A 25,636-nucleotide genomic window follows, 5' to 3' on the forward strand; every position below is an offset into this window, starting at 1 on the left:
TTAAAGGTCTTAGTTACCAGGTCATAAAATCCCTTAAAAAAAAAGCTATAGCTTTGAAGTTTCCAAGTTTGTTGTGTGTATTATCTATGATCACATTATTCACTCTGCTAGTTCAAATTTCATTCAGTCAGGCAGATAGATTTTGGAGAATATTTAGGAAAACCATTCTAAAGTAAACATATCCAAGGAAACGGAATAGAAGCTAAAAAAATTTGCTTCCTACTATTCATGAAGATTTTCTGCAGTGAGAAGTGTAAAGCAAAATTTGCTTTTTATCGGTGTTGAAATGTAAATTACACACCTCCATTTTTGCAATATTAAAAAAATATTGACAATAAAATTTACGCGGGAATTGCTCCGGCAAAATCCGTTGTTAATTTTACAAAATGACTGATGCTTTGTGCCACTTAGTTGTTGATGGGAACGACGTTTTGGAATTCAAACTAGGTAAGCACGCTGTCTGGATAACAGTTAATTTTTGAAAAGAAAATGAAATCTATAATTGTATTTGAACACATTGTAGACATTACAATAGGTTTTATTGATTCCCAAAAAAAGTCCCAACGATCCCGGTTTCCATTGCTATTTAAATTTATATGCAGATGTAGATAAAGGTTGTGATCTTTATTTTTTTCAGTGAGGTCGGTAGATGATCTCGAAAATGAAGAGACAAGCTTTGGTCCCGACATGTGTCACCAGGTATTTGGAGAGAATGAGAATATATTTGGATATACAGATCTACACATTAAATTATATTACAGTGCAGGAAGTCTTCAAACATATCTAGGAATTGATTACACTGATAAGGTATTATTATTTATTTCTATATTATTTTTAAATTTTATTTGAAACTAGCGACCCACCCTCGCTTCGCTTCGGAATCATTAAATTTTATTATTGATAGCAGAGTCCCGCGATGTTACATGCGATTATTGTTGTACCGCGGGTGAGGCCGCGGGGCGAATCTAGTCTAAAAAAGTAGCCTACGTTACTCCTTAAATCATCAGCTACCTATTAGTGGAGTCTCATCAAAATCGGTCCAGCCGTTCCAGAGATTAGCCGGAACAAACAAACAGAAAGACCGACAAAAATTGTAAAAAATGTTATTTTGGTGTATGTACCGTATATACATGGTAGATGCACAATACAATGGTTTATTAGATATGCATGTAATAAAAAGCAGTTATTTCGATACTACAAACAGACACTAATTTTATTTATATGTATAGATATAAACCAAATATCTATTCATAGCCATTTGATTTACGACCAACTTTAAAAAAAAAATTGTATTCTATTTATTGAAGAGCTTTAAAAAAATCTAAAGATTTAGTACTTTTTCGTGTACAAATAACACAATTTTTTTCTGTACTATAATTATAATTAATAGATCGAACCAAGTAAGTCAGAAGGAATGAAAGCAGATGATGTTGAGGGTGCTCTGACTAAAGTTATAGCACCAGGGTATATCACTAATTTGGATCACTTTGTGTCACAATTAAAGAAAGATGAGTCATTCACACCACATGGAAAAATGCTGCATGCATTCAATGTAACCCCTTGTAAGTTTTTTTTTTCATTTCCTGGGTTTTTATTATTAAAACAGAAAATAAATATTCATAAAATTAAGTTTCCCAGAAATATTTTTATTCTGGTCTCACATATTAAACTAACATTCCATAAATACTATGGATAAGAATGATGATATCATGCACAACTATTTCTGGATTTCGGTATGGTACCTGTACATGTAAAAGTGAACTCTGAATAATGAGATTAAATTAAAAACCTTAAACAACCATCATTTGTGTAGTAGTTGCTTTTAAATGTATAGTAATGTAAAATATGTCCTTGATTTGTGGAATTCTCTAGACAAGTCAGATGGGTAGATGATAAGCTACCATTAGTATATCAACAGAACTTAAGCCACAGATACATATACTATATGTTACAGTGTTTTAGTTGCATTTTTTTCTGTAACTCGGGCTCCTGCAGTTCCTTGTGAACTGTATTATAGGACCCCAGAAGCCTCTTTGCACATTAATATATTATAATAATTTACTATTGGATACAGTTTGATACATATATTTTGTATATAAGTCAAGGGTCTCAATTGTCATAACAAGCTGTGCATAAAATGTAACCTCTGTAATTAAAAATATTAAATGAAAATAATACCCAAGTTCATTTGTTAAACGACATAAAATTTATCAATTTGATCTAATGGTCATTGTGTAAACTATTAAAATATTCATATTTTCTGATTTAAAATTTAATTTTTCAAATTGAATCTGAATTTACAGTTGATGGAGAGAGCAGATCATTTGAAGTATATTATTGTGAGACTTCAACTCAAGGTTTTCTAGAATACCATCAACGTTTACAAACATTTCTCCTGTGGTATGTAGATGCAGCATCATTCATAGATGTTGATGATGATCAGTGGACATTCTTCACAGTGTAAGTTGTTATTGCATGTGTATTTATAGTATTAGATGCTTTAGTCTGTATTATTAAAACTAGAAGATATGTCTGGTGCTAGAAATGTAAGCTGCCGAAAATTCAATAGGTTGTTACTTTTATTACCATTAGTATAAATAAAATTATAAATATAAATAACAGCAAGCACCAGTCACCATTCAGTTTGAACAAGTTGAAAGAGTTCAACTAACACCTTAAACAATAGACATAACCTACTGAGTGTCTCGCTGGATCTTCTCAGTCGGTCGCGATTCTGTTTTGACGCTAGATTCTGCAAACTACTGATTTTGCTAGAGCTAGTATTAGCAAATCCTTCCAGTTTGAGCTCTGTGAATTCATCCAACAGTCCATGTGTAGTTGAAATAGTGTGTCAGATTATGAATGATTAGGTTGGGGAAAGAATATTAAGAAATCTATAATTACTAAAGAAAATTTATTTAATTCTCTTAGAAGCAATTAAAAATACTAGACCTATATTTTTAGCACCAACTTACATGGTTTATTTAATCCATCCTGAAGAATGAGGCTCACGACAAGGATAACCTTATTTTCTCACTTATAAAAATATGTTTCATGGTATTTGTTGCTGTAATAAACAAGTGATAGAGAGTTCTGTTCTGGGCTTTTTTTATTTTTGGGCCTGCGTCGAGTCTCCTTGGATATCCAAAGTGAGCAGGCCTCTTGTTAAGTAGTAGTACCAAACCCATCCACTAAAGAACTCTCCTGTACATTCGCCTGAGATTGTGAGCCCTGCGGACGGAATCCGAGAGAGATAGAAGAGGCAATTGCGGTCAACATTGTAAATAGGCACGCAGCCACCCCGAGGACTCCTGACCGGACGCGGACGATGATGATGATCGCAAAAGCGCATTGCCGTCACCCACGGAGTGCACTGGTGCGGTCACCAACTTAGTGGGTTGTGTACATCGATTAGTTCGGTTGTCGAACTCTTCCTCGTAATTGAGGAGTTCGACGAGAACGGTGACTGGTGCTTGAAAAGCCTAAAAGCACTAAGTGTCTATACAAGGGATCCGAAAAGACATGTTTCGAACGATGGCGGCTTCAGTTGCCCCGCGCCTGCACAGTATTATAGTTATTAAAATGAGATCATTCAGAACAGGTTTTTATGTTCCAGTTTTGAGAAATATCAAACGAGTGAAGGCAGTGTTCGATACGCTACAGCTGCCTATGCAACTGTATACAGATATTATGCCTATCCAAACCATCAACGTCCACGAATCTCACAAGTTCTTACATTACCGCCCTTCAGAAAACTCGGAATTTGTGCACAAATGTTACAGGTACTGACTATAGATTGATTACTACTGTTGGTAATACCATTATGAAAATTACTCACCTATTGCGATAGAAAGTGATATTTATAATTCATGAACAACGATAATCGTTTTTGTAAAACATAGAAAAGCTCAGCCTTCTTCCAATTTTGCTTCATAAAAGATATGACACTATGTTGTGATTATAGTCACCTACAAATTGAATGTTGAATAATGCATATGACATTATTATGTGATCAGTTAATCACCCTGGTCCATACATATTATGTAGATTACGTTTACCTTATTCAGTTAGTTGAGTTAAATTTTTGATTGCTTAAATGGAAAATTTAACCAATAAAATGTTACTAGTATTTTCAATCTGTATTTTTAGGCCGTATACTCTCACTTTATAATAATACCTGAAGTGATAGATCTCACAGTTGAAGACCCCTCACCTGACTTTCAAAGGGTTAGAGATTATGTTGATGCTAAGAACTGTGAAAGATTACCGGCATTTCAGCCAGCTGCCTTATACTTAGGGTATGTGTTGCTTTTTCTATTTGTAATGTTGTATTAATTGATTCTAAAATTGATCAATGTAAACTTCTTTTGCATATCGAAATAATCCAATTATGTAATGTTTCTTGAAGGTTCTCAGCTGAAATGGCGATCCAGGCGCGAAATAAATTTAAAATAAACAAAAAACAAGCAAGGAGAATTTATGAAATATTGCGTTTGAAGAATACAAATACTTCTGATAAGACTGCATATTTGAATTATAGATTAGATGTTAAGAACAGACTGAATGCTCCATTTCAGGTACCAATTTAATATTTTTATTGTACTTGGATGAATAAATTAATTCACGACCCACCTGGTTTTAAAGTGGTTAACGGAATCCATCGACATAACCAACGTCCCAACCTCCAAATTCAGTACACATGGCTACTTCATAACAGAAGTAAATGGTGATACTTATTCTTGCCAGCAGCAACATTGAAAACAAACCAGATTCTTACATTATGAGTGCAATAATTTATTTTCACTATCCTAAATAATAAAAAATAGACATTAATTTAAACTTAGAAAACATACATGCTCAGCATTGGAATATTATATTATGTAATTTGAATTCTATCATAGTTCACAAAAAGGGACTCATTTTACAGTAAGATTATATAATGTATAGACTAGTCTAGTTCTATAGTTAGTTCTAATATTTTTTTTAAATTAATATTTTTTATTGCATTCATCAGTGAAACAGCTAACCTGTTGTTCAGTGGTTATCCAGAACCCATACATATCACAATGTGAACAATGTCCTATACCTTGAGAAATGTGATTGAAGTTTCAATTGTATTGTATGCTAGGCTATCATATCATCACCTTTTAAACCGAAAAACATGCTTCGTGGTAGTAATAGGTAGAATGCTAGTACCTACTTATGCAATCTACCATTAGCAAGACTAACTAAATGGAGAAGTCCTTTCGGTTTCTTCCTAACCAATGGTTATATAAGTGATTCTCAACCACTGTGTCACAGGCACTTTTTGCTGCCAAATTTTACACTCAAAATTACTATTAGTAGTACTATAGTATTTTATACATGTATGTAGTAAGAGGTAAGAAACAACTTTTATCTTTTTCTTTCTGTATTGTCAAATTTTTTATACCGCAAAAGTGTATTGTGATACCAAATCGGGTTGAGAATCACTGGACCGTTATATCATTCTTATTCAGTAACAAACGTTTGGACGCTACAGAATATGATGTTAATTATATTTTATAGAAAAAGAAGCTAGAAATGAAAAAGCTTCAGAAGGTATTGAAACCTGAAGAGTTTGTAGCCACTGTGACAGTTACTGGTGCTAATGAGACACAGGCGAGACTCTCCAGTCAATACCACTCGCTCGAGATCGAGTACCGCCGCGTCATACATCGGATGGAACAAGACTAATGCTCGGAACCATCAGGCGGAGTTTGCAGACTGTCCTTTACAACTCCATTATCGTGTGAAATTATAAGGACGAAGATTATTAAATTGTGCATGAGGACAAAAAATAATTGTTTGATTAAAGTGAAGTGTACTTATTATATGTCACGAGCTTTGGATATTCGACAGTACCATTTTTTTAATTATATAAATGATAAATTTCATAAATGCTCAATATTAACAAGTTTCTTATTATTTTGTCCAGTAATACTATTATTGTAAGATTATAAGATTCTTTCCAATGATTCCAATGTCACATTTTCTGATAATCCACGTTAAAAGTTTTTTGAAATAATTAACGCCCGAATGTTGATTGAGGATCGTCAGTCACTAGAAAATTAATTCATTAATGCCTCTCAATATTTGGGCATTATTTATTTTGTTATAAATGCTGTGTGAACGTGATTTTGAAATAAAACAAATTTTGGAGTTACGCTGAAGTATATATTTGAAGTCGTCCTTTCAACTAAAATAAAAGGTAAAATGCTAAAATTAAAACTGATACTTGTTACGATAAACTTAATTACGTAAAGAGAATCAGTTGACACAAATCACAGATGTTGCCTCAGTGCGTTCATGACGTTACAGTTAACATATTTATTGGAACACTTTCCAATAGCCTTTCCACTTTTCTTTCACGAGATCATTAAAAACATTACTTTTATTTTAAATAAATGCACATGCTTCCTTAACCGAGAACCCCTTTTTAAATTTGAACTCTTGTCGAAATCGTTTTCTGGTGGTAAAAAATAGAATTGGATATACATAGTTGCAAAATTTCTTAAGAGTATTAAGTAGAGAAATCAATGACATGAACTTGAAATAATTTCTAAAAATGTCCTGATTGGTCTTAAAAAATGCATAAGTTACTTTTAACATTTTTAGTTATGATTTTTACGAAATATATTGGTAGACTATTTCTAATTTCTTAAATCGATTTGTAGATCCTGATTACACAATTTTCGATAAAATATGATATGCGACTTTCAACTTTTATGTTATCAACGGATGCCAAATATATTTGTTAATTGTTTCCTGTTTTCATTGTGGCTGTTATTACAGTTTTTGAAGGGTTCTCTTTCATCAGTCCTCTGTGCGTTCGGTGTGCTTAGTGCGAATTTTTTAACGTTTTCGATAGCGTAAAAGTTAGCTCATATTTGCATGGAATGGGATCGTTTGCCGCTAGGGGCGCTGTTCCTACTGCGTACAAATTTGGACTAACTTTTACGCTATCGAGAACGTTAAAAAACTCGCACTAAGCACACAGCGAAGAGGAGCGACTCTGCATCAAACCTTACAACTCTGAGGACTAGTGACGGTAGGTACCACTTACAACTAAAAAGTTTTTCTCAAAACAAAACACAAACCTAATATCTAAAAATGCGAGTATAAGGAAATTTAGTAGTACAAGTGTAACTCTGAAGCCTCTATTCAGACCATAGATTACACACACAATATTCTAATACCGATCGAGTGAAGTTTTCATAAAATATAAATTTAGGTAACAGTTAAAATTATTCTTGAAATAAACAAATACATAACTTAATGCCTAATAAACAAAACATAAATTAATTTAGTATTGATTTTCGATGACGAACCATATAATTTTTTAAATTAAACTGACATAACGAAAATGATTAGAATATGAGAATACATATATAGATAAGTTGTTCTTATTTCGAACGACATCATTCAGTACGTAAGCCCGTCTACTAATAACAGTCCTAAACTATTATTCGCTAATACTGTTTAAATGTGTATTTTGAAATTAGCAAGAGAATTAAGCTTTAATCGTTCGATTGATCCGAGGCTGGTTTTTCAAGGTAATAAAAACAATGGCAAAGTGCTAATAGCTGTCTACACGACCAACAAATTCGGTCAGCCATTGCATCCTTAGGCGGCTTCTATTTGTAGCTACCGATGTGCGACAACATTGCACATAATATACAAAAGCATATTATTTAATTGCGCGCTACAGAATTATCGGACTACCTCACAATCCATTTAATTAAATTATCCTGGCTGAAAACGCCCCTTCATTTACTGACATAAACATATCCTGTAATGAAAAACAAGCCTCGTATTACACGGCCATAGGGAAACTACACATACCTACATAAGTACGTAAAGTATATAATATTTTGGCAAAAAACGTTATTACGATAAATAGCCAAAGTGAAACTTTTATTACATCGACTCAAACTTTTTCATCTGTCTGTTGCATGTCGCGTGACGGTCGGCCGCGGAGTAGGGATAAAGTGAAAGGCGCTCGTCAGAGCAGCCAAGGCCAATATGGCGGCGCCTATAGTTCGCAGCAGCTGACCGTGTAGTGTATAGACTATTACTAATTTGTTCCAGTGCTCCACGCTATTTTGTTTTTGTTTTTGTCAGTGTTTAATGTAAATGTTGTTTGTCAGAGTTAAATGTCTATAATGTGAAAAAAAGTTTCACTTTTACCGTGGTTTCATAAAAGCACACAATCCTTTTTTTTTCTTTTCATCAATACAAAGATTACATTAGAAGCATTTGTTTCAATGCAACACTACAAGTACATAAACCTAGTTGATTATGTCTTTATGACTACTCAACAAACACTACGAAAGGCGTTTTAAGAAGTCACTTGTTTCAGTTTCGACTTATTCCCTAAGAAAAAATTGATAATATTTTTTCTTTTACCTGGACGGTGACAGATGTTACAATTACGCCGGCTCCAAATATGAGTTATAAGAAGCTACTAATACAATAATAATATACTCAGAGAATCGTTCAACTAATGCAATGATTACTCCGTAAACTACTAGTAGTTATGTAGTGAAACTAAAATACGATTATTGATTATTATTATTATTATGAGATGAGGCCAAAAGACTTGATAAGTAATATTGAAAGTGGTTAAGTTATTAATGAGATCGCGAGATGCTGTCTGCCACGTAGTAAGATTCGCCGAACCACTCGCTGTGTTCGTTCAGATACCTGGAGAAAAATAAAATAATATTTTAATTCGTCCCAATCAAATATAATATGAACGAAATAGTCGATATTTTTTTCCAACTTACTGAACAAACATGTCAATGTGCCTGACAATGAGCCGCAGCTTGCAGTCCGGCATTTGAGAAGCGTTTAAAAAGTCCGGTAATCGCACTGTAATGAGAATATTCACAATTACAATTAATTATGTACTTTTCGTAGCGGATCATATAATTTGGTAATATGCAATCGGAGACCATTAACAAAAAAAAAACCGTTAAAAAGCTTTAACATTTTTGGGAGACATTTTTTTTATCGATAAACTGTAAGAATTCTGATATTTTTTTATGTCTAACTGAGCATCGATCACAATTCATAATGTGTTTAATTGTTATTTATCAATGCATAATAGTAAATCGCTAGTAGTTTCTGTTGGCCCCAAATGACGTCACTCGACTTGACTGAATTTTGTAAAGATTGCGTGATTCTTTTGAAAAAACAATATGCCCGGTTCCCTGTTGTAACGGTAGCTAGTCCGCCGAGTTTCTCGTCAGATCTTCTCAGTGGGTCGCGTTTCCGGTGATAGATTCTGCGAAGCACTTCTCTTGCTAGGGCTAGTGTTAGAGCAACGTCTCCAGGTTTGAGCCCCGAAAGCTCATCTACACGTTAGGGTTACGCTGACATAGCCTCTCAAGGCTATCAGTGTTGGTAGGATAAACAACAACGGTAGGTAATCGTCATACGCACCAAAGAGGCGGGCAAGATGAATAGCGCCGTAGACGCGGCACGGCAAGTGTTCGGTGCCGTCGCGAGGAATCATTTGCCATTTAGCGACCTAAGAAATAATGTTTTATGTAAGAAAAAAAAAACACTAACACACACAATGAATTAACTATAGCTGTAATTTAACTCTTAAAATTATTAGATACTAGCAGCTCGCTCCCGGTTTCGCTCGGGTAGTAGCGCACGCGATTTAAACTTTAGGTAAAAAATACTTTAGGTAATTTTTTTTCACCCAGCGTAACATTATTGGAGTTTTAGTAAGAAACCCAACATTTTTTTGCAGAATATAATACAGAGTATGTCACCCAGGGATGGTGTAGTTTGCCAACAGTGAAAGAATTTTTCAAATCGATTTAGTAGTTTCGGAGCCTATTCAATACAAACAAACAATCAAATCTTTTCTTTTTATAATATCAGTATAGATTCATCGAAGTCTGAATGTAAATGGATTTATGTATATCATGTCAAATGTTGTCAAACTTTCAGTGCTGTATTGTTAAATTTGTTAAGGCCACAAGCGGGCTACCGTGAACCGAATAAAGATACTAATGTTTAATACTTATAGATATCACAGAATATAAGAAATCTGATAATGGCCTGAATCGCGCTGGCGACATTTACAAGTTAGGCTTGCTTGCTTATGTCAAACTTAAAACAGATTTCGACGGTCGACCTTCCGGAGTGACCAAGAACCCTCGTTCGATGGAAGATCATTAATGTCGTTACCTCAAATTAATATTTCAATTTTTAATCGAAGCATGCGAGATATACTCCCATCATGTGTAACTTCATTCGCTTGAACAATGACGGAAAAATATGAAGAAAGCGGAAGTGTCGTAACTAGAAAAACCGAACTTTACACCAGAGCCATAAAACAATGAAAAAAAAATAATCTCATATTATATTTATAGAGATAGAAAGTTGAAAATTTTTAGTTATCTATACTAATATATAAATCAAAACAGTGGTTTTTACGGATGTTCCGTTATAACTACTGAACCATGCATCCGATTGACTTGAAACTTGGTATCCATGTAGAAAATACATGTACTTAATGGATAAGCTAATATTTATATGAGTGTTGGACTCCCTAATAATAATGACAATAAATAATAATGTTAATTTTAAATTCCCAACGAATCGGACGGGTACAGCTAGTTTATTTATATTATCTAAAGGCTATCTGGTTATATTATTATCAATACATACCAATTTTTTACTTTAGTAGTTAATTTTCTTTCTTACAATAATTACGCTTTCTTCCGTCATTATTACAATAAAAACCAATTTAATATTGTGAAGAGCGGCGGAATTTTCTTTCTTGTCTTTGGAATGTATCTACCTACGTGTTTGTAAATTTCGATGAACACTTAAATCTATTATATGAATCTATGTATGTATATGTGATTGTGTATATATATGTATGTATATACTTTTTTTTTGTGTTTGTATTTGTAACTTAATATAAATTTCATTGCACCTACCACTATTCACTCTGCACTACCTTTGGTTAACTGGTAGAGAATGCCTTAGGCATTAAGTCCGCCAATGTAAATTTTACATGAAGTGTAATAAATAAATAAATTTATTCGCACTTGGTCATACCCAAAAAACGTATACGCTACCTTTTCCAAGAGCAGCGAGAGCGGAGTGCGAGTGCTGGTGGATACGGGAGCTGTTTTCGGTGGATGGGTCCAACCTTCGCTCATGGACGAGCCGCTACTTCCCACGCTGAAAAATTTTTGTAAAACTAACCTGTGAATTATTATTATATTCTAAGTTGTTAGTACACAATGAAATGTTTTAAAACTAGGGTTAGGACGGGTGTAGCTTACTATGCTTATAGGTGCGTGGTATAAAGGGCTCTATTAGGGAATTGGCCCATCTGATGTAAGATGTTCTATATTATAATTATTTGTATATTATATTTCTTTAATATATTACGAATGATGATCACTCTAGACCAAAACCAGCTTTTAGGTTAAGGTAGTTTTGAAATGAATTTTTATTTTTTGTTTTATTATTATTATTATTTTATTCTGAAATTGTAGTTATTGTTAATGAATGTTATATGGATGCAAAATCTGAAGTAAATGAAATAAATAAAGAATAGCCCAAAATTAATACCGCTGATTATTTTGAGCCATGAAGTATTTCTCGGTTACCGTAATTTAATAGGATAGCGACTCTTAACGGGACGAGCGATTATTTCGCAGCACAAAAAGGTTAATAGATTTTACAGCCTTTTTCCTTTTTTTTTGTATTTTCATCAATAATACATTTTCTGTGTTTCCATCTCATTTTTATTATTATTATAAAAACGATTTAACGTAAAACTGAAATGTGACCTCTGGGTCTGCGGAGGGACTTCGGGTCCCTCTGTATTTTGTACCGCATGTTCCATGGGGAGTGCTCTGAGGAATTGTTCGAGATGATACCAACGTCTCGTTTTTACCATCGCACCGCCCGCCACCGGAGTAGAGTTCATCCATACTACCTGGAGCCACTGCGGTCATCCACAGTGCGTTTCCAGAGGTATTTTTTGCCACGTACCATCCGGCTATGGAATGAGCTCCCCTCCGCGGTGTTTCCCGAACGCTATGACATGTCCTTCTTCAAACGAGGCTTGTGGAGAGTATTAAGCAGTAGGCAGCGGCTTGGCTCTGCTCCTGGCATTGCTGAAGTCCATGGGCGACGGTAACCACTTACCATCAGGTGGGCCGTACGCTCGTCTGCCTACAAAGGCAAAAAATAAAAATAAAAATAAAAAAAAAATGTGAGCGAAGAGACAGTTTTATTTTATTTATTTTATTTTTTATAACTTCATATACTAGAAAGGCGACTACCATAAAGGCGGACTTAATGCCATAGGCATTCTCTAACTGACTACCTTAGGGGAGTGCAGAGATGAAGCTTGGTAGGTGTAGTGTGAAGGTGATATTACTTAAACATATGTGTATATATAACATTCATAATATTTATAGATACAAATACTCCTACTTAAATAAATACATATACATAAATATATAGATACACATATACATATCATAAATATATACATATAAAAACATATATAAACAAAATACATATTATCAATTAGATGACTCTGCTAACTCTCTGAGAAACAGTTTTGTTAGTGTTTTGTATTGTAGTTTTATTATTTTATTGCTGCTGTCCATAAGTGACACACTTCAAAATGAACCAACGCGGACGTAATTTACGGTAACCCATTAAAATCTATACACTACTAAAATCGGCTGTCAAATTACACTTTTTTATTGGGTAAATGGGTGGACGAGCTCACAGCCCACCTGGTGATATGTGGTTACCGGAGCCCGTGAACATCAACAACTTATATGCCGCCATTCACTTTGAGACATGAGTTCAAAGTCTCAGTTTTTACAGTACAACGGCTGCCGCAACTGTGAAACCGTATTCTGCCGTGTCACGTGTCATACAAAGCAGCCTACCACCAGGAATTACGCAAATACTAATTTTTCGGGTTTGATTTTTATTACACACCATAGTTTGTCAAACCCTTTTTCTGTGCACAATAACATACGATATTTTAAAACGAGTATTATTCAAAAAATATTTCATTTCGTTATTTGTCTTAAAATATTTTACGTTCTTTTTTAGATAATCTTCTTAGCGTTTATTCATGGAAAGCGCCCACGCCAATATCTCAGGAATTTCAATTACGGACGCATGTATAATTGCGTGCAATATTCTAAGTTAAATGATCTTGCTTGGAATTGTATTTCCGTGTACCTACCCTACCTACCGCCAGCGAGTATCACATTTCACAGTACATTACGTAATGTGTACGTATGGGCGTAGCGTTTATTTTTGCACCACAGTATAGAATAAAACTCGGCCGACTTGGCTTCATTTAATTATTGGAGACCACAGATCGAAGTTGAAACGTGACTTCGAAATAACGTTTTTATTGTAATTACCATTAGTTTTAGAATGAAACGCGAACTGAAATAAAATGTATAATATACAGAAAATTTCGTGTCTATGCTTCTTGTTGAATTAACCTTTTATCATTTGTTTACGATTACGATAAAAATGTAAAATAGGACTTTTTGGCGGGAACGCGAGGAGTGAAGTTATGTGATTTGTTTTATTTTGTCTATTTAGTGTTTTTTCAGGTTTAAATGTTTAATAGTTTATTAAATGTTTAGTATCTGTGTGTGTAAAGTGTACAAATGTGGGAAAATGAGACAAAGCCGCTGGACGTAGCTTCTCGGGATCCTCCAAAAAGCCCACTGGAAAAGTCTTAGTAGATAACCACCATTTTACTGAGATTATATTTCATCCCATATCATCTCATCTCATTTCATCTCAGTTGATTAATGTCTCAAATTAATCATCTTCATTTCATTTCATTTCACTCCATATTATCATTTTACATAAAAATAAGATTATAAATTAAAATAAGACTTGACCTAAAAGTCTTAGTTACCAGGTCATAAAATTCCTTAAAAATAGTGTCAAATTGAACCGGCACGTAAAAAACCAACTCCTCCGTTAGCGAGCGGTAGGAGCGAGCGGTTCGAAACTGCTACACGAAATTCGATCTAAACAAAACTTATACACGAATATATAGCCCACTGAGTTTCTCGTCGGATCGTCACAGTGGGTCGCGTTTCCGATCCGCTAGTAGATTCGGCAAAGTCTTCGAGGTTGAAACCCCTGTGAGTTCGTCTAGACGTTCAGTGAAGCTAGCTAATATAACCCCTTGAAGTTACTGGCGGTAGGTAGAAAAAAAACATTAGTGTAAAAAAAGGCTATATATATTTACCTGGAGGAAAGTGTTTCGAATGTCCTCGGTTCGCCAGTCGAGGTCGAAGGTGCCGGCTCCTCGTTTTCAGATTGCGAAACAACGGACTTGTGAGAACGAAGCCTGTATAATTCACCACAAACTTCAGCACAGAACAATACGTTAATTTATAAACACTTGTTATTGTATGAGTTCTTGTCGTCATAAGCAGACTGCCCGTGATCACGCTCGGAACAGCGTTGTAATAACGGGAACTCATTAAATGCAATGATCATGATGAGAATTAATTCAATTAGAAATAGTGTTTATAAAGCAGACAGCCGCGAAACTTTTTTTTTATATATTTTTTATAAGTGGTTACTGGAGCCCATTGACATCTACAACGTAAATGCGCCACCCACCTTGAGATATAAGTTCTAAGGTCTCAAATATAGTTACAACGGCTGCCCCACCCTTCAAACCGAAACGCATTACTGCTTCACGGCAGAAATAGGCAGGGCGGTGGTACCTGCCCATGCGGAATCACAAGAGGTCCTACCAACAGTAACTAAACTTCAAGACAATTCGTGTTTAGGTCTATTATTATACATTACATAAAAAAAACTATGACGTAATAACAATACTGTAGGTTTTTTTCTTCTTATAATTGACCCCTTTACTGCCATGTAGGTCACCGGTGCCCTACGCGGCACACTTCTTAAGTAATTATGTCGATTTCTGTTACTGGGGGTTGACCTACATAGCAGTCAAAAGGTTAAGAATATAAAGGCGTAAAGCCCTAAAGTGTTATAATGTTTCCTACATGTTTATAGCAAGACGACTCAAGGCAATCTATACAAAGACATTAGAGACATAAGGTCTAATATACATTGTTTTAAACTCCTATTGATTTTAGTTTTCGTATCATTATTTCTTTAAACAATTTATTATAGTTGCAATACATCGAAACTAAGACAAGTATTTAGATAATTCTGTAACCTTCAATTGTATATCTGTCTCGTTCTCTCGCATACTAAATATTATATTAACATAGGTTTGTCATTTTTAGTCGTTTTTCGTTTCATCGATTTTAAAGTAAGAACAGACGAATACCATTAAAAATTTGAAATAGTGAGTTCGACCTTATGATTTTGATGCCGAAATATAGAGAATTATACATTAAAAATCTATATATCGAGGAGTGAAAAGCTATTTGACTTAAGCGACATTTTTGTAACATAACCGGAGCGCCATTCAAAGTTTAAAATTTGGAAATAATTCTTCTTCTCAGTCGTACAATCCTGGCGGAGTGGTCGCGGTTACGTATGGCTTTTGAGGGACTTCTCAATCTCTATTTGTGGCGGTACGTGTACATTCAGTAAGGGAACACTTCGTAGATGACTTAAGTCTGTCCACCTTTTGGATGATATTATAACAATATTATAACAAACAAAAAAAACTTCAGCTATTTGAATTGGTTAAACTTTATTAAAGTCCCAATTAAAAATATCGAAATGCTGTTTGTTACTAATAGCAAATAAAACGGAACTTTAATTATTATTATTATTTTTCCTACCTGTTCTAGTATTCTAGATTCATCGAGCTAGTAGGTGAGCTCACGGGGCTCAAGCCGGGAGTGGTACTAACACTGGCCCCAGCAAGAGCAGTGCTTCGCAGAATCTACCACCGGATCGGAAACGCGACCCACTGAGAAGATCCGGCGAGAGACTCAGTGGGCTTTAATTATTAAGAGAAATGTCGCGTATTAAGCGAAATAAATAGCCTTTCATCCCTTGATATGAATCTATTTCATTGTGTTTGAGTGGCGAACGCACCTCCTGGCTCCGATGCGACGCGCGGCGCCGGCGGGGGCGGAGGCGGGGGCGGGGGCGCCGTCCTCGCTGACGTCATCAGCGACGGTCTCCTCGGCGGCCGAATCAGTCTTAGAAGTTTCTTTCTCGACGCTTTCACCGGTCATCACTTCTTCGTCCTCCTGATTGTTCTCTTCCATAGTTACAGAACCTTCTTCGATCTCTTCCTCTTCAAAATTGAAAATCCAGTTTTCTTTAGCATTAAGAAGCACAGCAGAAAGGCACGTTTAATAAAATGGCTGAATATTAAAAATAAACAGCTAAATAGTGTATCGAGATTTCTTTTGCTGCTTACACAAGCCCACGTACTATATAGTCAAATGAGTTAATGAGTGCTCACGGTTGTCAGTCCTATACTTATATAACATTATTATAATGGCATGAGCAACGCCTCGATATAAGTATTCAACTCATTTGCCTGCCTCAAGCAATATAGCAATCAAAAGGCTGCTATCAAATTCGAACTATTGATTAAAAAAACATATACATATATGTCGTTTATAAATATTTAGGATTAGAAATAATTATGATATTTTTCGTATTTTATTGGTATTCCAATATTATTTCTGATGTTTCGAATGTACTTTAGAGTTTTCGTGGTCGCGGACGCCTGAAATATTATTTATCTACATTTGAATACTGCGCTAACTACCGTCAAATATTGTAAAAAAAAACGTGCGTGCCTATAAAGTACACATGTCAGAAGTGAAACTTTTTTGGCGAACTAATTTATAAGTCTTGCTTATAATTATACAAATCCAAAACTTTAGATTTCCGAGACTTAGAGGAAGGGAAAAAGGAAGATATGTTCCCGCCAAAAGTCTGTCAAATGTCAATCTCAAACCTCAGTGTTGACAGTCACATTATGTTTAGATTTCTAATTTGTAAATGACTAATATTTTGCCAATTGAATTGACTAATTTAATTTCATGCTATTTGATTAATGTTCCAAATTCTTTTCATTTCATTTCAATTCCTATTAAAAAATTTCACAAAAAAATTATAACATATTAGGCTGTATAGTATGATACATTTGCCTTTCCAGTTGGAAAAAGACAACAACAACTACTACTGACATTTGACAAGTACTTAATTTCCATAGTAGTTTGATGTCACTTCCGTTGCATACCTGCGTGACGTTCTGTAAAATTTTTACCCTTATGCGCCTAAAGAAGTTTCACTTCAAAAATAATTGATATTTACGTTTCGTTGCACCCGTTGCAGTTAAATAGAACTAACGCTATCTTAAGGTCTGGCAGTCTGTTTGAAATAATAAACACGAGATTCAATTAAAGATCTAATGCAATTACCTTCATTATTTTCGCAGTCGGTTGGATCCGGCGGCAAGTGAGAATACTCGGGTATCTTTGGGCTCTTGAGATCTTCTTCGACCGAAACGACGGTGGACTCGTCCTGGGAGTGACATTCTTCTTCTTCAAACACATATTTCAGTTTCTCACCTTCTTGCCTGCGTATAAAGTATTGCTCTCATTTAGATTCACCAGCGAAAATATATCGTTACGGACGTTACGTTTAGAAGTCATCGTGGCCTAAAGGATAAAGACGTCCGGTGCATTCGTATGTAGCGATGCACCGGTCTTCGAATCCCGCAGGCGGGTACCAATTTTTCAAATAAAATACGTACCAACAAATATTCACGATTGACTTCCACGGTGAAGGAATAATATCGTGTAATAAAAATCAAACCCGCAAAATTATAATTTGCGTAATTACTGGTGGTAGGACCTCTTGAGAGTCAGCGCGGGTAGATACCACTACCCTGCCTATTTCTGCCGTAAAGCAGTTATGCGTTTCGGTTTGAAGGGCGGGGCAGCCGATGTAACTATACTGAGATCTTAGAACTTATATCTCAAGGTGGGTGGCGGCATTTACGTTGTAGATATCTATGGGCTCCAGTAACCACTTAACACCAGGTGGGCTGTGAGCTTGTCCACTCACCTAAGCAATAAAAAAAAATTCGGATTCTCTAAAATTACCACGTATCTAATACAACCGATATATTTCATTGGTATTTAAACTAATTTCAAATTGTTGTTTTAATTCCCTAATATACAACCGTTGAGTCGACATTGCGAAAATAAAAAAAAAAAGATTAGTAAATAACAAGAAAAAAATGTTTGTGATTTCTTACTCGTCTATGAATTTCCCGCAGATCTCATGGTACTGATGCAGTTCTTGCTTGTAGAGGAGATGGCCGCGGAGAATGAAGTCGAAGTACACACGGATCCCGTCCGCGACTTCACGTACAAGGTTTAACCTATACAATAGTTTTTATTTACGAATGGACACGGGAACAGGCAAAGGCATCCCCCGTATCTTTTCCCCTAAGACGGGCGAGCTCATTGTTGGATTGATATGTTTCGTTAAGGCAGAAAAACCAATAATATTTATGCAGCATGATTATTTTATTAAAGAAATACGTAAAGCCGTAGAAACACTCCATGCGAGCTGAATTTATTCATTTAATAGAAGTTAAAAGAGATGTAAAATAAATAGAGATAGAGAATAGAGAAGTAAAATAAGAAAAATAAAATAAATATACATATTAAGATAACTAATTTAAAAAAAAAAAAAAACTCGTTTTAATAGCAAGCTGAACTAAATAAAAAAAGTTATAAAAAGTTATAAAAATATATAGAAAAGTTTGGTAATAATTGTCAAGCACATATTTAGATGTTAGGTCATATTAATTAAAGTATTGTATTATTATAGGTCCTTGATGCGTGTGAAAATTTTCAAATTAATCGTACATCTTGAAGTTGGTAGAAAAAACATTAAACATTTTCTTTGAATCGTTTTAATATAACAGAAAAGGACAGAACCTAATAGGTATTAGTCTCAGTCTTCAATTTTTTTCAATGCAAAAATAACAATAAATTAATAATAATAAAATAGCCTGGAATATATAATTAGGTTCAAATAAATAGCGTAGTATGTTGTAGTAACGTAGTTTATTATAAAAAAATATCAGCATAACTAGAACTACATTTACGGTATACTTAATCTTAGGTTTTTTTTTAAAATGCTATTTCTTTAATAAACAACGCGAGATTAAACGCTGACAGTAGTTTTAATTACGCCCACGTCTCGCTAAAACCGAAGAACAATTCTCTGAATCTGTGAACACGAAACAATTTTGATAATATTGCGCACCTGCATGAGACGTCCTGTAGGTCTGGCCTTTGTGGCGGGTCGTGCCGCGCCCTCGGCTGGTGCCAGGCCCCGGCGCGCGCATACCATTTCACGAACGACTCTAGGATCTCGACAACACAGGGGCTGGCCGGCAGTCTAGACAGCCGACCGCGTTTCACCACTATGTGGAAATCGAACGTGAGCCGATCCCTAACCAAAATAACATTCATAATTTATTTCACATAAATAGTACCGTAAAATGGGAGGAATCGGGACACTTTGAAGTCGTCGTGGCCTAAAGGATAAGACGTCCGGTGCATTCGTTAATAGCGATGCACCGGTGTTCGAATCCCGCAGGCGAGTACCAATTTTTCTAATGAAATACGTACTTAACAAATGTTCACGATTGACTTCCACGGTGAAGGAATAACATCGTGTAATAAAAAACAAACCTGCATAATTATAATTTGCGTAATTACTGGTGGTAGGACCTCTTGAGAGTCAGCGCGGGTAGGCACCGCCACCCCGCTTATTTCTGCCGTGAAGCAGTAATGCGTTTCGGTTTGAAGGGTGGGGCAGCCGTTGTAACAAACTATACTGAGAACTTATATCTCATTTGCGCATATGACGCATTTACGTTGTAGATGTCTATGGGTTCTAGTAACCACTTAACACCACGTCGGCTGTGAGCTCGTCCACCCATCTAAACAATAAAAAAAAACTTTTTTAATTCGACATCGATTTTTATCGTTTTTTTTTTCTTGTACTTATAGTAATAAAACGGAGATCATAATGTTTCCGGTAGTTTAAATTTTCATTTATAATGCATTAAGATATAGTTTATTAAAGATTAATCATAAAAAGTTACAAAAACTCAAGCATGGTATGGGGACAATAGAGGTTTTCGACAGGGCTGGCACAATTTTGTTGTTAGGTACTACCTGATTTTAGGTAATTAACTTTTTAACATCTTTAATGAGTTACAAAACTTTGATGACTGAATTAAACTATTTAATATTCTTAGTAATGTTCGGTTCAATAAAGTTAAATCTCTAACAACCCGACAAAAGTATTGTGATATCTCAGACTTGTCCCTATTCTACCTCTAGTCCCTATTCCCCTAACCTACTGTAACTTTGTTCTTTCAGTCTTTAGAATCTTAAGATTTATACATAACAAATTATAATGAATGTATAATATACGTTATATGGTACTGACCACTACGGTATACCAATATGTGTCAAAAAAAAATGCAAGGATAGTCTTACTGCCTTAGCGGCTAATATTCGTTGAAATAATTAATTTAATTAAAGTAGAACTAGTGGACTTCATAATAATGCAAAATTAAATGAAGTTAAGATTGCAAATAATTTATTTATAAATTGATTGAAAAAATGTTATTGATAAATCGTTTTATTAATTTCAAAACGCATTAACTTATTATTGACAGATGGGCTAACAGACGGTTTGGTACTAAGCGGTTATCAATGCAACTTGAATATCGATCGCCCACTTCGAGACTTGGTGTCGTAGAGTTAGAATAACTGCCTTATTTAATACACCGTCTATATGAACGTATAGGAATAATAAAAATTTAAATAATAAAGCAAACCGATATGCGAATTTAATCAATGTAGTCGAAGGGAATTAAATATACATATCCTTATTGTATCAAGGTGGGTAGCGGCATTTACGTTGTAGATGTCTATGGGCTCCGGTAGCCACTTAACACCAGGTGGGCCGAGAGCTAGTCCACCCATTTAAACAATAAAAAAAGGTTTTCGTTAAGAAAATCCTAGTTACAATTTAAAGTCCTTACCTGATAGGGAATGGTAACGTGATGTGAGCTCTCCCGACTGGAGGGTTATTGTTAGGCGGCGGAGAACGAGGCTGAGAGTTGGCAGCCGAAGCAGACGATGAATCCGTGTCGGCCGTTTCGACTTCTGAATAAACCGTATCCAAGAAAATAGATATCAAAATTCAAGAGCATTTTATCGCAAAGCAAAAATCTCTAAAAGTCCGTTTTAAAAAAAACTTGTGTGTGCATATTCAAATTTTATAAATATTGAAACGTTCTCTACATCAAATATAATTTCTTCGAGCCACTTCGATACAACTTCGAAATCCAAGAAAACTAGATGTAAAAATTCAAGAGTAGGTACGTTATCGTAAACTATAAATCTGTAAAAGTCTGTTTAAAAAGCCTGTGCGCCTACATCTATTCTCATAAATATTTAAACGTTCTCTACATGAAATATAATATCTGCTAGCCACTGTGACGACTGTTTCAATTTCTAATCATAAAGTATAAATCTGTTAAAAAAATCTGTGTTGCATCTATTTTAATAAAAATTTAATAATAACATTATTTCTGCAAGCCTTCGATCATTGTTCAACGAAGCTACAACCAATTAAATTACGAAAATCCGATAGAGTTGCAACAGACAGTCTCCCTCCCCATAGCCGTTTTCCAATCAAATAATAGGTATACATATGTTGAGGTAGCAGACTCTCCGGAACGCTAATAACGATCGCTTCCCCCTAGGTGTGCTATAGATTATGGTTATATTTACCGTCTGGCTGGGTACTTGTCGAAGAGCCGTCGTCGCTAAAGCCATGACGGGTGCGCTTGGCGGGCCCCGCCCCGGCGGCGCTTGTACTACCACCCTTCTTTCGTTCCCGACGGTACAAGTAAGCCCCTCTAACAAAAAAAACCCCAATGTCGATAATACTGCGATGCAATTCTATAATTTTATTTCTATAGTTTTTCACAAAATAATAAAATCAAAGGTTTTTCATTACAATTACGCATTTTTTTGTTTGGAATATTCACTTTGCAAATCAGGATGCACAATGCGGATTTAATTTTTTTTATTGTTTTTTAATAAACAATAAATCCTAGATACAAATAAATTATACTTTTCATTACACACGCCATCATGTATTCGAATTATACGCTTAATATATGTCTAGGTACGTAGGTCTATAGGTATGTACTACGTGGCTAGGTTTCATGCGCAATAGCTAACGGGGATGTTTGCGTTGCCTAGGGCGTGGCTGTTGCAGACAATGAACTGCAGAAATTTTATACAATGTTCAAATGTTATGTATCGAAAATCGATTTTTTGTTGTTAAAACATAGATTGACATGAAATCGAGAAATAAGAATTGTTATAGGCCTAATTCTGATCGGAAAATATTTAATTAATTTTAAAAGGAATTTTAGTAGTTAAGACCTAAAATGCATAAGAATACAGTAAATTGTCTATAACGACTTATTAAACTTATTCATATTAAAGATTCATTGAAGTGTTACTAGCGACCCGCCCTCGCTTCGCTTCGGAAACTGTAATTTATTATTGATTTCTCCACTATCTAATGGATGCTATTATACACATAAACCTTCATCTTCAATCACTATCTATTAAAAAAAACCGCATCAAAATCCGTTGCGTAGTTTTAAAGATTTAAGCATACATAGGGACAGAGAAAGCGACTTTGTTTTATACTATGTAGTGATGAATACTTACAACTGAAGCTGTGATTTTTCAGCTAAATCACGTTGCAGCTGTCGATTTTCCTCTGTATCTTTGAGAACGAAGTCTTCACTGACACAGCGATCCCACGAAGAGTTCCATCCTTGGAAATGGATTAGATACTCAACAGTTCTACGCCCTCGTTTGTCTTTGCTCTCTACGACTTCAAGAACCTGTTTATTTATTGATATAATTAAATAGTATTTTACTTAGACACACTATAAATTCTTTGTTCAATACATTTTAACGGAAATTTCACTATTTTATTAATTTTTTTTCAATATGTTTTTTTACTGGTGGTAGGACCGCTTGTGAGTCCGCGCGGGTAGGTACCACCACCCGGTCTATTTCTGCCATGAAGCAGTAATGCGTTTCGGTTTGAAGGGTGGGGCAGCTGTTGTAACTATACTTGAGACCTTAGAACTTATATCTCAAAGTGAGTGGCACATTTACGTTTTATATGTCTAGGGCTCCAGTAACCACTTAACACCAGGTGGGTGTGAGCTTGTCCACTCATCAAAGCAAAAAAAAAAATACAGACATACTATAAATTCTTTGTTTGATACATTCTAATGGAAATTTCACTTTTTATTATAATATGTTTTCAAAATATATATTACTTGGATATAAATATTTTCAGTTTCAATACATATTATTATATTCATTAAAATGTTGATATGATTTGACTACACATGAGTTGTTGTACTTCCAATGTGCAGATAGGGTGTGGTCACGGTTTGCTTTGTTCGTGCAAATTCTTGAAATGAATATAAAGAATTCATTTCCTACTATATTTTTGCTCCAATTATAATGAGCAGATAGGTTTAGGTAGGATTTTGTTGTATTTTATAGAAAATTAAGATTGACGTTTGTAAAAAAAAAGCTCTATAATAGAAAATGTTAAAATTTTATAATTTTTCATTCAGTTTCTTTGTGATAATCAAGTTTAAGTGGTTTTTGAAAAAGTTACTAAATAATGTAGAGCATGTATCATTATATAGTAATATATTAATTTATTTAAGATTATACATCTCAAGTCTGGTCCAGGTGTGGCTATCAATAAAATAATATATTTTATGCAACTTTCTTTGCTTTTTAAAGCAATATTTGATTGGAATATTTTTTAAGTAACATGATGCCAAAAGCAAATGCATTATTTGGATTATGTTCTCATCAAAAATTTTAAAGCTAGCACTCTTATTTTTTTTTCCATATTATGTATATTTCTATTATTTGAATTGTAATTATATAACATTAATTATATACAAAGAAAGTTTTGGGTGTGGTCAACTTTTAAATGTTCTTTAGTAAAACAGATTCTGATTTTCACAAGTAAATGAAAGGATTTTTTTATATTTTTAAATTAAGGTTCTGCCTTAAGGTTTTACTTCATTTATTTAAAACATATATAGTTTTTTTACATATTGGTAGATTCCTCGTTTTTTGTTTAAAAAAAATATTATTTAAAAAAAGAAGTATTTTACCTTGGAATCATAAAGCACCTTGGCTTTAGTAGGGTCTGGCTCGTAGCACAGGACTCGTTCCCCCTCAGTGAATTTATATCGTAGCCCCCGTGTAGAGACCATTGTTAACTGATGCCTTGCCCAAAACTGATGGGAACTTAATAAAATCACTCCATTTAACAAATGCGATGGTTAAGTTTGTAAAATTTTAGTTAAAAACAAAAAAAAACAATGATCTGTAATAACCTAGCGATATTAACTGGTTGCGGACGTCCGAATGACTCCAGGTCGTGGTGTGCAATAGTAAGATCAGCGGTACAGTACTATTATTTTAGGTAGCGCGACACGCCCTGGACACGCCTTATATTTCTGAAAATAATTATTGTTTGGGCGTCGGCTGCTGCAGATATTTGTTTTGTTTGGTTTCTCTCAGCTGTCAGGATCTGTCAACGTCAAGTTAAAGCATTTAAACCTAAATAGTTCTTATCATAAAAGCATAAAGCTTACATTTCAAAATGACATGTTGATCGATTTCATTCTTGTTTCTCTATTTGATATTTGGAGAGGCAAAGAAATCTTAGATCATAATGCTTCAATGTAACTCTAAAACTCTATGGTTGAATGTACAAGATTATAGAGGTCAGCTTAATGTTTTCGGTCAGTTTCCGGGGATTTTAGAAGCTTTGTTTGGGAGTAGGCAGTGGGTCTCCCGATTAAGCTGTTAAGAAAATTGTTGATCGCAAAGTAGTACTACTTCAATAACGTTATTTTGTGGGGAGAATAACTAGTGAGAAATATCGAATGGATTTTACCTTTAACAAGAATACTCCATCAGTATTAAAATTGTAATTTGAAATACTAATGGCGGCTACAAAATCCATCTAGGTAGAACGATTTCAACCTATTTGGAGGAAATCGAAAAACACTATTATCTTCAATCGTACTTAACTACCAAAATATGTTATAATTAAGAGCCTGCGTTTTGTGATGCTTATCCTCAAGTTTTTTTGACCAGTCGTTAACTATTGAATCCGTTCGGCCATGGAATGTACTTCCTTTGTCGATCAAGATTGGCTCAGTATTAAAATTCTGTAAAGGGATGTTGAGAAAACATTACTTTTATGATTAGTTACCACAAAAAACGTCATAGAGCGTTTTTAAAAAGCGTTAAATCTGTATTTTTATAATATTCTTCTTATTTATAACTTCTTGTCATAAAATAGTTCTTATTACTTACATACTTTATAGTACATATTTATAACTGTACCTATGTCTTTTTATTTATTTATTTATTCATAAAATGCTGTATTTTAATTAATATTTTTCTATCTCATTCAGTCAATT

General features: G+C 34.5%; 2 protein-coding genes across 5 annotated transcripts; one reads left to right on the plus strand and one right to left on the minus strand.

Annotated features, from left to right (window-relative positions):
- The first annotated feature begins 68 nt into the window (after positions 1-68).
- On the plus strand, positions 69-6,184 carry LOC101743374 (histone acetyltransferase type B catalytic subunit). The gene is made up of 8 exons (XM_004931270.5): positions 69-447; positions 638-807; positions 1,391-1,562; positions 2,304-2,460; positions 3,617-3,782; positions 4,150-4,298; positions 4,409-4,577; positions 5,548-6,184. Exons 1-8 carry the CDS (start codon positions 387-389, stop codon positions 5,713-5,715), a joined length of 1,212 nt encoding a protein of 403 aa, XP_004931327.2. The 5' UTR covers positions 69-386; the 3' UTR covers positions 5,716-6,184.
- Msl3 (male-specific lethal 3) lies at positions 6,174-24,731 on the minus strand. 4 transcript variants are annotated; one of them, XM_012694777.4, is made up of 13 exons: positions 24,314-24,731; positions 22,824-23,002; positions 21,867-21,994; positions 21,113-21,236; positions 19,315-19,503; positions 18,293-18,418; positions 17,451-17,608; positions 16,105-16,309; positions 14,312-14,413; positions 11,127-11,256; positions 9,466-9,553; positions 8,808-8,892; positions 6,174-8,724 (listed from the first exon to the last, which is right to left on the minus strand). In XM_012694777.4, the coding sequence occupies exons 1-13, from the start codon at positions 24,413-24,415 to the stop codon at positions 8,652-8,654; spliced, it is 1,689 nt and encodes a 562-aa protein (XP_012550231.1). In that variant the 5' UTR covers positions 24,416-24,731; the 3' UTR covers positions 6,174-8,651.
- Positions 24,732-25,636: the final 905 nt, after the last annotated feature.

This window comes from Bombyx mori, chromosome 7, assembly GCF_030269925.1.
Source record: "Bombyx mori chromosome 7, ASM3026992v2".
NCBI lineage: Eukaryota > Metazoa > Arthropoda > Insecta > Lepidoptera > Bombycidae > Bombyx > Bombyx mori.